Source organism: Prosopis cineraria, unplaced genomic scaffold (genome assembly GCF_029017545.1).
Source record: "Prosopis cineraria cultivar Desert tree isolate PC_DT_omini unplaced genomic scaffold, ASM2901754v1 PC10, whole genome shotgun sequence".
NCBI classification, from domain to species: Eukaryota; Viridiplantae; Streptophyta; class Magnoliopsida; order Fabales; family Fabaceae; genus Prosopis; species Prosopis cineraria.
In genome coordinates this window covers 10542210-10558070 of record NW_026555341.1, presented here as the reverse complement: position 1 = coordinate 10558070, position 15861 = coordinate 10542210, and the positions used below count along the sequence as shown (strand labels likewise).

The window sequence follows — 15861 nt, the reverse complement described above, 5'->3', positions numbered from 1 at the left end:
TCTCTCGACATAAAGCTTTTACTGATCCACAAGACATTTCACAATAATCAATACCAATATCAATTTCAATTTTTTAAATGATTTATAAATATTAATAAAATAAATTGCTCATATAGTTTCCAGCATAACACCTTTGGCCCAAAGAAGAAGAAGATCTAAAGCAAAATGCCTTAAAATTTTAATTTTCATAGGTCTAATATATAGACTAAAATAAATTATTGTATATATTTTAGTATATTTGATAACAGATTTTAAAATAAAAAAGTTGTTTATATTTTTTAAATATGTTTTTGTTTATTTCTGTCTTCTAAGTAAAAAAACTTTCTATAGCATGCGAAAAAATAAAACAAATTAATTGGAATCATTTAAAAAATTAAAGTTTATATTTACTTTTCCTTATCTTTTTTTTAAAAAAGAATTAATTGAAAATTTGATTTTCTCTTTTTTTCCTCTATTTTTATTGAACATAATGGATTAATATTCACATGGGTAGCATTGAGACAAAAACCTAGTTTTGTAAGAATGGAAGCCATAAATTTTTCATTACCTAACAATGTCTGGTTATTAAAATCAGTAATACTTTAAAATTCACTTTTTTGATTTAATTGAAAAAATATATAATACAAAGTACTAGAGTTGGGAAAAAAGGTCAGCCCGGCCTTTGAAGGATTCAGGCCTAGTCATGTGGTTAAAGTGTGCTTCTAAGGTCAAAATATATTTAAAGAGGTATTTGTATATCATCAATTGACAATATCTTCATATGAACAGGATAAATTATGAGCTAAATTCTTATTAATTAAATTAATATTTATTAATTTATGAATGATTATTATTTCTATATTTTCTTGGGCCTGATACTTCTACTTTATACATTTGATCATCCACCAAATGGGCTGGAGATTTCATTACGCCATGGGCAAATTTTCTTTTTTTTTTTCTAAAAAAAAAATCCTTATATACTAAACTTGGCCCTCGACATAGCTGGCTCAGGGCTGGCCTTGTAGGCTTTAGGCCCTTTTAACTATTTTTGTTTTTTTTTAAATTTTTTAATCAAATAAAAAATTACTTCATTCCAATATAATATTCAATAAAGAAAGGTACAAAAAAACTAACTAAATAACATTTAAATAAACTAAAAACACAAATAAAATAATAGCAATGCAATAAGCAATGGATCGACTAAGCCAACAAACACCCAATCGAAATTAGATAAGATTGAGCCTTGAAGGACTGAGATATGGGACTAGGAGACCAAGGAAAACAAAGAGCACGAGCACAATATGTGCATCAGATAGAACTTAGCTCATGAGTCATGAATGCATAAGCATGATAAGTAATAGGAGGACTTGAAAGATTGATGACAACGAGCATTAACTAGTCAAGCATTGTTGAGATTTAGTTCTTGGGAGGGAGCATTGTCAGAGGGAGCAACAAGGACGACTAAAGAGTGAGTAAAAATAAGAGCAAGGATGACTTGTGAGTTACGATGACAAGAACGGGGGTGGCAAAGTGATGACTTGCTAAAGAGCAATGATAATTTATAGCGGCAAAAAGGAGAGAAGCATATTGAAGAAAGAAGAGTAAGTGTTGAACTAAATGAATTATTATCGTGGATCTAGATAAATTAGGGAATTTAAGATTGTATTTTTTTTAGAAAATAGCAACCAAGGATTTTTGTATAAAATTTATATCAATTAAAAATCAGTTATTGTCAAAACCTGAATGAAAAACAAGCTACAATAAACTATTTTTAATTTAAAATGAGTTGTTATTAAAACCTAAATGAATACTTATTGACAAAGCCTAACCCGAATTCACAAATATCCACTTATATTTTGACAATAAGTGATCCTTGATTGATATAATTTTTGATAAGGGATTTTTCATTGCTATTTTTCTTTTTTCTTTTGCTTTCCATCCTTAGTAGATATGGGCTGATATGTGATGTGGAGTAAGATTTAGTTTAATTTTTTTTCAAATCTAAAAAGAGTAAAAATTATGAGAATTAATTTAAAAAAAATATACATATACGGGCTTAAATGAGCTAGCTCTCAGCCCTGCAGGGTCAGCTCGTTTAAGCTCTAGATTAAACAGGCCCGTTTAAGTCTAATTTATTATTTTGGAGTCATATTTGCAAGCCTGATTCTACTGTTATACGAGCTTAAACAGGTTGGCTCGACGGACTCGGCTCATTTGTCCAGCTCTACTAAGTACGTAACTTTCTACTCATAGAATTTGTTATCCTACTTAAACTAAAAATATAAAGATAATTTTTTATTTGCATGATTCCCAAATAAATTAAAATTCAATCACCTTATTTTATTTTAGAATTTATTATCCTATTACAATTTTTAAGAATAATAGCAAGAAAAAATTATTTTATTTAACATTATATTTCCCATAAAAAAGGATATGTTCGTAGTGATTAATATTATATCGTCAAATTATAAAATGCTTTTACAAAATATTCAACATGAAAAAATATAAGACATCTTGATAAAAATAAGGTGTTAATAATGATACTTTTTTATTGTCATTTCCATTATACTATCTCTTTTTAATATTCTTTTACAAATAAAATATGAAATTGAAGATATTTTTATTTTAAAAAATAAAATTGTAAAACATATTCCCTCCATTAAAAAATGTAAAAAAAATTTAGGAGTTGAGTGTTAAAAAATATAAGATATTTTTAGTCTTTCAAGGTGTAATTATTATTCTTTTTTTAAAAGTACTCTTATTAAATAAATTACTTTATATTTATTTTAAGATAAAATATTTTATTAAATAAGGATAAATATAGAAAGATAAAGTTAAAAATAAATGTCTAATATTTTTAAATGAGAAAAATATTTAATAATTTTATTTAAAAATATTTTATAATTTAAAGGAAGGAGAGAGTTGTTAACTCCAAAATTTGTCACCACAATATTTTATTTAAAGGGAATATTTAAATATTTTTAAATATCGTATCAGTCACCCTTACTGACTGGCTAGTGGCTATGACTCACAAAAATGCTACAGGCAACAAGATTTATATAATTTTTAATTTTTAATTTTTTAAATAAATTGTTATGAAATTGAGTGTAGATATACAGTAAATTTCCACCATTATAAAGGATTAAGAAAAAGAAATTAAAAATAAGATAAGAAATAAAAAAATAAGAATTAAGAATAAGAATAAGAATAAGATAAGATTAAGAAATATAATAAAAGAATAAGAATTAAGAATTAAGAATTAAGAATCAAGAAAAGAAAGATTAAGATAAGATGAGATAGGATTAAGAGTTAATTTAGTATGTGTTTGGATTAAAAAAATTACAATTGAGATTAGAATCAATTGAGATCAGCAAATTGAGATTAGAAAAAAAGTTATAACTTTAATGTGATTTATATTTAAATATCTTTTATTCAAAAGTTAGTTAAATAAACTAAAATTTATTTAGATGATTTGATTTAAAAGGTAATTAAAATGTAATATGGCAAAAGTAGACATGAACTTTGTTATATAAAAATATATTGTAACTCATTTGATATTTTTAAGAAAAATAATAAAATTTAAATTACAATTTTTTTAAGAAAGAGAGAATTAAAAAATCTAAAATAAATTGGTAAATAAAAAATCTTAATTCTTAAGCAAAAAGGTAGAATGAAATGATAAAATAAATTTTTGAATTAAAAATTAATTATTAATATTAATATTCTTTTGATATAAAATATAAAATTAATAAAACGTTGAATATTACTAAATTAAAAACAATAAGATTTAATTTTTAGACTTTATACAGTGTACGCAAACAATCGCACATGATTTGCGTTATATATAGTTTTTTATTCTTTTATAAAAATAAATTAAAAAATTACAGTTAATTCCTCCTTCAATTTTTTTTGAAGAAAAAATAAGGAAGAATGAAAAATTTGATGTGGGCTTCCCTCTTCTGAATTTGAAAAAGATTGCAAAAATAATGATATTCGTATTCTAGTAATTAGAAGAGAAGAGGAAAGAGAAGAAAGAAAAATTTAACATTCATTTACCTTATATATAATATGCAACGCACTTCACTTTTACTATAAGTCAAAATTTTGAGCTTCCATTTAAATGGGCTTTTGAAGTAAAAGCTCTTTCGAATTTTTTATATTCAAGCATACGTTTAAATCATCTAATAAATTTTTGCTCTTCAAACTAAGGTCAGGATTCTCAAAAAGCTCATTTAGTAATAATTCAAACATAACTTTAAAGTCTGTTTGTATTTTTTACATTTCACATTTTGAAAGTGTTTTTGCATTTTCAAAAAGTGAAATGTTGTTTGATTATCTTATTTTTTTCTAAACTAACTTCTAAAAAGTCCTTTCAAAAAGTCATCAAACCTGGATTCACTAAAAACTATCAAGAGAAACTTTTCAATTTGAAAATGGGATGTCAGCCATTTAACAAGGGAAATAAAAATATACCTAATATTATATTGACCATGCTACCTTTTACAGCAGTGACTTTGATCGTCCTCACACTAGTTCATCTGCCTATCGAAGAGTAGCTTTTCCATCGTCCACCTCTCTTCTTCTGTTCTCCTTTTGTCATGACAGAACAGATTCCATCACCCTTCACACTTATCCTCCTCCCTTCTTCATCTGCTTCTCTTCTTCTCTTCTCCTTCTGCCTTTCAACATATCGGAGACTCCTATTTTTTTTGGTTCCAATTTGTGTTTCCTCATCTCAGAGTCATCAAAGGTTCCCATGATGATGAAGACCTTGATTCTCCAAACCATATCTAGGTTGCATCTTCAGTGTAATACTGCATCACCTCTGACAATTTATCAAAAACTTGGTCGAATTTTCTCCAAGGTGCTTTTAGGAACAGTTTTGCATTGGTAATCACTTGGTCATATACTCGTGTTCCCCAATTCTCACACAAGGAAGAGGATTTTGTCTTGTCTGGTTTTTATAACTTTGTCCGTGTCTTTATTATGTTCATTCTTTTATATCAATATATCTATATTTGTATAAATTATTGCCAATAAAGAAATCCATATAAAATTTATCAAAAACAAACATTTTGTGTATTTGACTTTTAAATAGTACTATAGTTTGTGCTATTCGATCAAAATATACATTATATAATGAATAATTAATTGTGTTAATTTTTAATATTAATGTATTTTAACCTATTTAATCTATCAAATTTTTTATTTTTAAAAACTTATTATTCAACCTAGCAAACTTTATGTTATTTAACATTTTTTAAATATATATTTTTGAAAAAAATATTTTTATAACATAAATTACAAATCATAAATATTAATGTCTATTTTGATAATTATATATTTAAAATTATTTTTCATTATATATAATCCATATAATTTTTAATTCATCAAATTGAGTTTTGAAAAAAGGCATATAAACATAAATTTTATTATAATAATAAATTTTTATCAAATGAATTAACTTTTGACTAATGAAAAATTAAATACACACTTAATCGATTGATTGAAATTGTTAAGAACGGGGCCTTTAAATGTAATTTTGTTTTTTTGTTTTTTGATTGAAGTGAACAAAGAGAAGGTTCATACTTCACATCACAAGCCGAGGCCCATCCGAAGCATTTTCTTGCGGAACATTCGAATTTTGAAAATCGTAAAAGCATGAGAGATAGGGCTCTGCTAGGTGCCCTTCTTATAATGAACGTCCTCATGGCTGCTCGTTTCCCTGTCTGTCGTTCCATCCAACCACTCCTTAAACGCACTTCTCACTCCCTTCTTTACTCCAAAACCCCCAAAACCAAATCTCATCCTTGTCCTCTCTGGTCTTCTTCCTTCTCCTTTTGCCTTGACGTCATTCACAAGTCCACTGCACCTCTATCCTTCTCTCGCTCTTTAACCTGCTCTTCCGTTTCCGCGCCATCAATGGCTGCCCCTTCACTGGATGAGACCCCTGAAGGAAACCCACTTCTTAAAGACTTTGACTTTCCTCCTTTCGATGTCGTCGAAGCTAAACACGTTCGACCTGGGATTCGGGTCCTCCTGAAGAAGCTGGTTTGATGTTTCTTTCTTTCTTTGTTTATTTTTTTCCTGGCCTTTTGTCATATTGGGTTCTTCTTTCGATTGCGTTTGTTAGTGTAGTTTGCTTGCTTGCGTTTGCGATGATCGGATCCTCCAATTTTATGCCCTCGATTTTGACTGCATGCATGGTGTGGCTTTTAGGAAGTTGATTTGGAGGAATTGGAGCGTACCGTGGAGCCTTCGTGGCCCAAGCTGGTCGAACCATTGGAGAGGATTTTAGACCGGTTGTACGTTGTTTGGGGAATTGTCAATCATCTCAAGGCCGTCAAGGATAACCCGCACCTCCGTTCTGCCATTGAAGATGTTCAGGTATTTTTCTGTTTTTCTTCTGATATCTTTTGTCCGCCAAACTTGTGCGTTTGTAATTTTTGGTATATCATGCAATACTTAATGGAGATTGATTCATTTGCTGCACTCTTGACATCGGGGCATTTCTCATATTACATGATGTTGATCTGTTTCTTTTTATCTATATCTAGTCGCCGATCAGATGATTACTTTTGTACTATTCTGGTTTTGGTTAAAATAGCGTGTTTCTTTCGGGAATTTGGTGGGCCCTACTTTTGTTGTGCTAACAACGCTTAACTTGTTTGCAGGCAGAAAAGGTGAAATTTCTTCTTAGTGTGGGGCAAAGCAAACCTATCTATAATGCATTCAAAGCTATTCGAGAATCTCCTGATTGGCAGACATTAAGTGATGCTCGCAAGCGTATAGTCGAAAGTCCGTAATTTAAATATCTCATGAAATTGTTCGTGATTGTTTTATCTATGTTCATGTTATTTTTCATGCTTAGTTGCTTGAATTGTATTGCTCTCTGGGTTACATATAAGTGTCTGTTTAGATCTTATGTTTACTTATTTCACAACTTGGATAATGTTTTTGCAGTTTTATGATAAATATTCCTTTTGATACTTTTTTATTTTCATCAGACGTTAATTTTCTCCTGAACTTAGATCAGGTGGTTGGGTTTGGTTTTGGGTAGAAGGAGGTAGTTCTAGGTGCTCCTTGGTCTCCTGAGCGGAATATTTTTTAATCGATTCATTTTTTTTATTGTCTTCTGACTCCAATACTTATGTATTAGTTGTGAAAGATGAAAGATGATGGATATTCGAATTTGGGTGAAGCATATATTTTTGTTGTGAATTATCTCATCTCTTGAATTTTCTCTTTGTTATCTGATACTGGGCTATGTAACTGTAACCGTCTGACTCTTAAATATCTGCATTAATTTTCTTGCAAGTTATTAAATAAGTTATATGTTGAAGCATAATTTCAGAGCATTTACTTCCTTTTTACTTGGACATAGAAAATATATTGTGTGGAACTTGCGTAATCTCACTTTATCAAGTGGCAATTTTACTTGTGTCTTTGCAGACCAAATAAAGGAGGCTGTTCTTGCTGGTGTTGCCCTCGAAGATGATAAAAGAGAGCATTTTAATAAAATTGAACAGGTGGGCTTTTGTAACAGAGGAAGTATGAAAAGTTGCTATATGTGGCATGCGAAAAGCTGCAGATATTGTAGATATATTTTGTTATTACCTTGTAGAATGTGAACTTTAGGTTTTGGTTAAATTCTTGTCTCTGCTATATGGAAGCAACTAAACTTTTGAATGGTGGAAGTTGAGGTCACGGGATTGTGATTTTCCATATTTTGAAATTTTGAACATGATAAGCAGCGTGAACTGGTATTACTAGTCTCGCCTAGAAAAGTTAAAATCTAAACAAAGATAGGATAGGAACCGTAATGAATTTTTGAAAATTTAAATTCCATTTTTATGGGTTTTTGCCACTCAAGGGTTTGGCTTAATATCTCAACTACAATATTCCATAGTTGCTGTGAAGTCCAGTGACTGATATCACACTCACTTTAGGTTTTTGTTATGTAAATATGATAAGAGCTGGTTGGTAGTGAGTGGTGACCATTAATCATATAGACATTGAGCTACTGTAAGGTTGTTGATGACAGTTAATAAGAAATTTCAGATTCGGTCAGATTCAGATTCCTCTCCTCTCTCATCTTTCGCTGTTCTCTCTCTAATTCCCTCTGTTCTTATGTATCTCTCTCCCTTCCTCTCTATTCTCTAATTTTTCTTATTACAATCACCTATCAGTTTTCCAGTTTCATTGCTTTCTGTTTTGCCTGTGTGTGTGTGTGTGTTTCAATTGTGATAACCATGATTTCATATGCAGGAGCTGGAAAAGTTATCACAAAAATTTGGGGAGAATGTTCTGGATGCTACAAAGAAGTTTGAAAAATTAATCACGGATAAGAAAGAGATAGAAGGATTACCTGCTACTGCTCTTGGACTGGCTGCACAAAGTGCAGTGTCTAAGGTATGTCTTGTCGAAATATTATTTGTATTACTCATTCTGTTATTCAGCTATGGGTTATAATTTATTCCTAAACTTGTGGAAGTTAGTTGCCTTTTTGAATGCTAATGTGATCCGTGAGTGCAGGGGCATGAAAATGCCACAGCTGAGAATGGGCCTTGGGTAATCACGTTGGATGCTCCAAGTTATATGGCTGTTATGCAACATGCTCGGAATCGATCTCTGCGAGAGGAAGTCTATCAGGCATTTGTAAAACGAGCATCTAGTGGAGATCTGGATAATACAGGAATCATTGACCAAATTTTAAAGCTTAGGTTGGAGAAGGCCAAGCTTCTCAACTACAATAATTATGCTGAGGTATAATATTTTTGTTTTGAGAATAACAGTGAGTCCTATTGTCGGTTGCTGATGTGTAACCTACAGGTAAGCATGGCAACTAAAATGGCCACTGTTGATAAAGCAGAAGAACTTCTAGAAAAGCTTCGCAGAGCTTCTTGGGATCCTGCTGTGCAAGGTACTCTCAAATGTGTTTTGTTTCTATGTTTGGGTCATACTCCAAATTGCATCTAGTTCTTGGTTGTTTCTTAGTTTTATGTGGGCATGTACACTTGCAAGTTAATGGCTGAATTCTCTGTTTTTTATTTCAAATATTTCTGTTTGGTGTTTAAGAAAAACAACCCCCCCTAAATAGAGTGAAGAACTGTGTATTTTATGCAGGATTCTAAGCTATGGTCACTTTCCTTTTGAAATGCAATTCGCACTATTATTATTTTAGTCCTTTCCTTTTGGCATGTGAGAATGCAAGTGTTGTATGTTTTTGCCTGCAGATTTGGAAGACCTTAAGAAATTCTCCAAAAGTCAGGGTGCACCAGAAGCTGATGATTTGACACATTGGGATGTCAACTTTTGGAGTGAGAGGCTCCGTGAATCAAAATTTGACATTAATGAGGTCGTCCCCTCACTCACTCTCTCTCTCTCTCTCTCTCTCTCTCTCACACACACACTCACACTCTCACACACTTGGGCACTTGCATTGATAGGAAGTTGCCATGAATAGCACACTTTGAAGCCATGAAGTGACCACTGACTGGAAGACACGATAGCCAAATTTGGAATTTTACAAGATTGTTCAAATTTTATTCCACCCTTTTTTGGGAGAGTTCATTGTGTTTGTTCTGTTATGCCTTTCAAATTCTAAGTGGGCGTGTAGCAGAGGGTTTAATTAGAGCTTGACAAAATTTGATGGGCTACCCTTAAGTTATGGGTCCAATTGATTGTGTCAACATCTGTTGTTGGTTAGGTGATCTGAAGGTTTCAGGCTGGACAGAGTTGAGAATCTCATTTTTATTTATAACAGCCATATTAAGAATATCTTCCTCAGTCCTCGTTGATGACCTGTTAGTCTTTGTTTAGTCCATTGAACAATGAATACTGTTTCAAGGTTCTGTTTCTTTTAATCTTTTCCCCCTTTGTAATTGAACCTGATAATCGTTCTAGGATAATGAACAGACTGCTTAAAGGCTTTTTGTTTTGATTGTATTTTAGCCTTTCTTTGGTTATTGAGTAACTTTTTATTTGCAATAGAAAGCTCAGATTTCTGGTGCTGTGTCGTGCAGGAAGAACTACGTCCATATTTCTCTCTGCCTAAGGTTATGGATGGACTTTTTAACCTTGCAAAGACACTTTTTGGCATTGAAATTGAGCAAGCTGATGGTCTAGCACCGGTAATAAAATGCAAATATTCTTAGCTTCTTGTACTGGGTAACATCAATCTTAAAAACTAACCCATGAATATGTTTGTATAGGTCTGGAATAAAGATGTTAGATTCTATCGTGTTAAAGATTCTTCAGGCGGTCCTATTGCATACTTCTATTTTGATCCGTATAGCCGTCCTTCTGAAAAAAGACAAGGTGCATGGATGGATGAAGTTCTTGCTCGCAGCCGTGTATTATCACGTGATGGTACCACTGCAAGGTTGCCTGTTGCCCACATGGTGTGTAATCAGACACCACCTGTAGGGGACAAGCCAAGTTTGATGACATTCCGCGAGGTGATTTCAATTTTCATCATTGTGCTTATTTATTTATGTTTTGTAGCTCTAATTAATAAATATAGCTATGTGTAAAGCAACCATAATATGCAGCTTAGGCAAAGTTCTCTAGAGCTCTGTGTATACATGATCCACCATTTAAGTTCTTCATTTCTGCACTAACTGCTACTGGGAGTATTTGGTGTGATTTGATGCACTTGGAAGATTTCAGGCGCTTTGTTAGAGGCTGGGCTAGATTTAGTTTGTAAGATTGGCATTCATTATGAGGTTCCCAGGTTTTAATGTTTGGTTAAAATATGCATATATGGTTTCTCTCAGTATATTTCTATTGGCTCTGTATGCCAGGACATATTTCAAAGATTGAGTGTTTTGTGGAAAAATTATTTCTCAATTAAAGAATGGGGGAAAAAAGATATCCCTTAAGTAAATGAGGGGTTGGATTTTTATTTGTTGGCTTTATCTGGCTGCTGGACAGAATGTTCAAGTTAGGAACCTGTAATTCCTAACTGTGAGTAGAATCAATCATGTCAAGGTCTTATAGTGTGAACGTGAGTGAAACTGACCGTCATTAGTAACGCCAGAGTTCTATATTGTATATCTTATTAATAATTAATAATTCAATCAATATCTTGCAGACTGGGAGGTGCTAGAGAATTATCTTGATTGAGAAATTGCCTGTATTGAATTCAATTTTTTGACCTGTTTTTGGTTTTAAAAAATTTGACCAGGAAAATTCATGTTGCAAACAAGTCATGCTATCAAACATTCTCATGCTTCTTCCAACTGTTAAACTACTCACAACAACAAACTGATCTGATTAAAATTCACTGATCATTGAATACCATTAAAAGAAAAATTCGCCAATCATTAAGTTTGCACTGACTTGCAATAAAATAAAGTATTGAAAATTCTAATTATGCAATGGGCAGCATATTGTCATTTGTTATAATGGGTTGACAGATGGTTGCTCTTTTCTTTCCTGTCTTCTCTCTCAGGTTGAGACTGTCTTCCATGAATTTGGTCATGCACTTCAACATATGCTTACCAAGCAAGATGAGGGTCTGGTTGCTGGTATTCGAGGGATAGAGTGGGATGCTGTTGAGCTGCCTTCTCAATTCATGGAAAATTGGTGTTACCATAGGTAATTTAAGAATACAGGTTCATTGGATCTAAATATTTGGATGTTGCTATAATACTGACCATTGTTTTACCTGACATGGTTGTGCATGTAATGTATATAATATGTGCTCCAGCCTTGTTTTGATTGGAGTATGTAGCAGCTTCTGACTAATCTTTTCCAACATTTCATTGTGCTTATGGTGCTATATACTCTTGATTTATAATATACCTCCATTTTCTTCATCTTTTGGTTTAAGAGGGAAAATCATTGGGCTTTCTACTGGTGGTTCCCAGTGATTTGGTCCATTTTAGCACCATATTTATGATTTACCCATCTGGTGATTTGGTTGTAGATTAATACTAGCAGTTTAACCCTATTTTATTGTTAATTTTCCATTGAACTTCATGATTTTAAATGTATCTCAGACATTTATGAAAATTTTTTTTTTTGGCCCTTGACAGAGAGACTTTAATGGGCATCGCAAAGCACTTTGAAACTGGGGAGAGTCTCCCTGAAGATATATATTTGAAACTTGTTGCTGCTAGGACCTTCCGTGCTGGCAGTCTAAGTCTTCGACAGGTCATTATAATACATTGGCTAATTATTACTTTTTTGTATGTGTTTGAAAGTTACTTCCATCACTCGTACCAATTTGGCATTTAAGTTTTGGTCCTGTTCTTGATGGCATTGTATGGTATGTCAATATGATAAATTAAAAAATTTGTGCAACTGGAACAAAATTTATCCTTTGTTTCCAGTTGTCTTGGAATATATCTTTGTTTTTTGTTTTTGTTTTTCTTTGTTTTGTTTTGTGTTGTTTTTGTTTTGTTTTTGTTGCTTCAGGAATAGTTTATGATGACTATTCATTTTTCATTTGGGGGCAGGGAGGAAATTGCCTTTTATCCAGGATTAGTTATAATGCTTTTGGCAAAAAAAAAAAAAGGGCTTTTATCAGGCATTTAAAATGTGAAGGAAACACAGAAATACCTGTCATCAATTCCGTAAGATAGAGTTTCAGTACGAATCCCTTACTGCTATTGCGTAGCTTTAAAAAGCAAAGGTTATGATGATGATGATGTTTTTTGTTTTTTTGTTTTTTGGGTTGTGTCTAGTTGTATGTGTCTGAAGGGCAGAATTAAATTGATTACAAGTGTCATAGAGAAAAATGATAATAGAATTGAACTTATGATTGCATTTATCATAAAGCTATTTCCTTGGGCCCTATTCAGCAAACTACGTAACCTGAATGCCATGAATCCCGTAGTTTATATTTTTGAATTTACTGTCCTTTTTACATTAGTTATGTCTTGAAATACATGACATGACCTCTGATTTATTACCTGTAAAATATGATCTGCAGTTAAGATTTGCAAGTTTAGATTTGGAGCTCCATACAAAATATGTTCCAGGGGGATCTGAATCTATCTATGATGTTGATCGGAGAGTTTCCAAGCGAACTCAAGTGCTTCCTCCAGTCCCAGAAGATAGGTTCCTATGCAGTTTTAGCCATATATTTGCTGGTTTGCTCTGCTTCTTGTGTATCTTTGAAAACCTGCTTTGTTACCTGTTTTCCACTGTTCCTCCTTTAAACCTAATACTGTGCATGTTTCGGGTTCTGCTATGTACAGGGGGCTATGCGGCTGGATACTACAGTTATAAGGTATTCTGAGTTGCTTTAATGTTGAAGCACGTTTCTGAAGTTGTGAGGCTCTTTGACATTGTGATCCTCTTTTAATTATATCTTATGATGAATTTTTCTATTATACAGTGGGCTGAAGTGTTGTCTGCAGATGCTTTCTCTGCATTTGAGGATGCTGGATTGGATGACAGCAAGGTATTATTTGAAAACCCTGTCAATAAGGATCGAGTTCTTGCTCCAGAAACTTGTCTGTGTTTAATCTTCTGAATCTCCCATTTGACGAATTTATTAGTAATAAAATAAAATGTTTTAGCAATTAGAAGATAATTAGTATTGTCCATCTACATTTATTGCCTATTCTTTTTTTTTTTTGGCTCCAAATGGCAGAAGCTGTGAAAGGAAAAACCATTTATGTAGTTTTTATATTTTTGATATATCATTTCTCAATTAGAACATGACAAGTGTATGGTTCTCCAACCAGCTTTTTGTTTTTTGATTACACAATGTCATTATTATTGAAGAACATATGATAAAATATGAGATTAAGGAAAGTCAGGATTATTTCGTCATCACAATCATCATCCTAAGACAATTACAAGCCTGTTTTATTAAGATCATGATATTTTATTTAAATAGGGATATCTGGATTGTCTTATTGATTTATTTTGAATAAGTATTAATTAACATTTATCTGATCATTATCTTATCTTTTCAAACTATTTTAAATTTAATTATTATCAATATTTTAGCCCCAAGTTTTTCTTATTGTTAGACCTTTTGGTGCTTTGAATAAATATTGGATATTTGAGGGCCCCCCTTTATATTTCTTCTATCTCTCCTTTTCTTCTCTATATCTCTTCCTCCTTTCTCTTTCCTCTCTTCCCCTTCCCCTTGCTGGTTTACATCAACATACTTTGTAATGTTTTAATTGGGTTACTTTATGGCAAAGTTATAAAGAACTGCACTTAAGTCTTCTTTTTGTTTAACTAATGGCATGCTGTCAAGTCATTGGAAGATTCAGTTGTGCTCCTTGTGTGGTGTAGTGCGCAACATTGTCACTATAAGTGACAATGATGATTTATTTGAAGTTACCATTGGTAAACATGGAGTTCTCATTAATAATCGAGAACTTAGAGATAGTTTCCTGCCCCCGTCTATCCAAAATATTCATTTAGAGAATGATGAAGCTAGCTGAGTTTTGCTTTGTTGGCCGTGTCATAAGGTTTACATGCACTCATACAGCAGCAGTCTTCAGACTTCGGTGCTTGTGACTCTAGTGGTTTGGACTTCAGTTCTTCCTATGTTGTTAAGGACGGTATCATGCTTTGCGAGGAGTGAACTTTAGGCAATAGCATCTCAAATTCAGTTTCTGCGGCGTATTCTCTCATTTTCAACATCATTTTCTTATGTCATTCTCCTTAATTGGTGACACTCATAGTCTCATGCAAAGCTAGGAGCTACTGTTTCCTGTCATTACGCTTGCACACGATTTGTGATTTTTAGATGTTAAGCCTTTCCCCCTCGTTACATGTTTACTTCTGAGCTGCGACCATTTTTATGCATTTTCCATAGGCCGTGAAAGAAACAGGGCAGAGGTTCCGAGAGTCCATTCTTGCTCTTGGTGGTGGCAAGGCACCATTGGAGGTACATCTTAGCCCAGCTTCAATATTCTGGTTGTGTAGTTTTGATAATAAAAACCCTAAGAATCATCTCAATCACTATGACTACCTTTCTGTGTATTAATCATCTTGTTCTTATCTAACGGCTATGCAGGTCTTTGTACAATTCCGGGGCAGAGAACCAACACCAGACGCATTGCTCAGGCACAATGGCCTATTACCAGCTGCAGCTTGATGGAGTTGTTGATCTCCAGTATGTTAGGTTAGGTAGAGGCAGGCTGGTGGGCTCCAATGTTTTGTTATTTCATGGCATAAGCTTCTGGAGAAGGCAGACTTGTTTCACTGGTCTGCGTGTCGTCTGTGTCTACCTTGCTGATGAGCTGAGTTTTGCATTATCATCCAAACGTTGGAGTCTGTCATTTAGTGATTTTGTTGTGCAAGGAGTTCTTAATTGAATAATTTGTATCATGGAAGCACGGCTTCTTGGAGATTCATCGGAAATAGTGAATGGAAAGTAAAAGCTCTCTCGATTCCACGTAGAGGCCAAGGAATCTGCCTCTCTCCATCTTCATGTGAGGATTCAGCAAAGAGTTTTTCGTTGATCACAATCCTCTTTATCCGGGTTTAGGACTCCGCCTTATATGGAGGGAGAGTGTGTGTGGGCAAAATGGTTATGAAGATAAATTTCGGTCAATTTATTTTTCTTTTAGATAATAGTGGAGACTTGGCTTCATATTCTATGCCTCGTTTACAATGAATGATAAAATTTGAGGTGATGATGATACTGTTATTGACGGGATAAATAAGAAAATGAATCGAATGTTTTAAAAACTTAAATGCATGATAATTGGTGAGTACTCCCTCCGTTCCAATTACTTTTGAAGGAATTTTTTTTATTTCAAAATATAAAATATTTTGAGTATGTTAAGGTTTTATCAAATGCATTAATTTTAATATTATTCTTTCTTTTTATATAATTAATTTTTGTCATTTTTCTTTTCAATATATTAAATTATATGTATTTTTGAATGTTTATATTTTGTT

At 32.6% G+C, this 15861-nt stretch overlaps 1 protein-coding gene across 1 annotated transcript; it reads left to right on the top strand.

Annotated features, from left to right (window-relative positions):
- Window positions 1-5603: 5603 nt before the first annotated feature.
- LOC129323082 (probable cytosolic oligopeptidase A) lies at window positions 5604-15531 on the top strand. Its single transcript, XM_054969637.1, has 17 exons — window positions 5604-6030; window positions 6199-6366; window positions 6654-6777; window positions 7432-7508; window positions 8248-8391; window positions 8515-8745; window positions 8812-8902; window positions 9216-9337; window positions 10005-10112; window positions 10194-10439; window positions 11435-11580; window positions 12021-12138; window positions 12920-13079; window positions 13188-13219; window positions 13328-13393; window positions 14771-14842; window positions 14972-15531. The coding sequence occupies exons 1-17, from the start codon at window positions 5641-5643 to the stop codon at window positions 15050-15052; spliced, it is 2376 nt and encodes a 791-aa protein (XP_054825612.1). The 5' UTR covers window positions 5604-5640; the 3' UTR covers window positions 15053-15531.
- The last annotated feature ends 330 nt before the right edge of the window (window positions 15532-15861 follow it).

Bases quoted from the DNA above. Each gene is read 5' to 3' on its own strand.
- LOC129323082 (XM_054969637.1), top strand. From the start codon at position 5,641: ATGAGAGATAGGGCTCTGCTAGGTGCCCTTCTTATAATGAACGTCCTC. The intron at 8,903-9,215 runs GTACTCTCAAAT...TTTTGCCTGCAG, and splicing joins TTGGGATCCTGCTGTGCAAG to ATTTGGAAGACCTTAAGAAA. The intron at 13,220-13,327 runs GTATTCTGAGTT...TCTATTATACAG, and splicing joins CTGGATACTACAGTTATAAG to TGGGCTGAAGTGTTGTCTGC.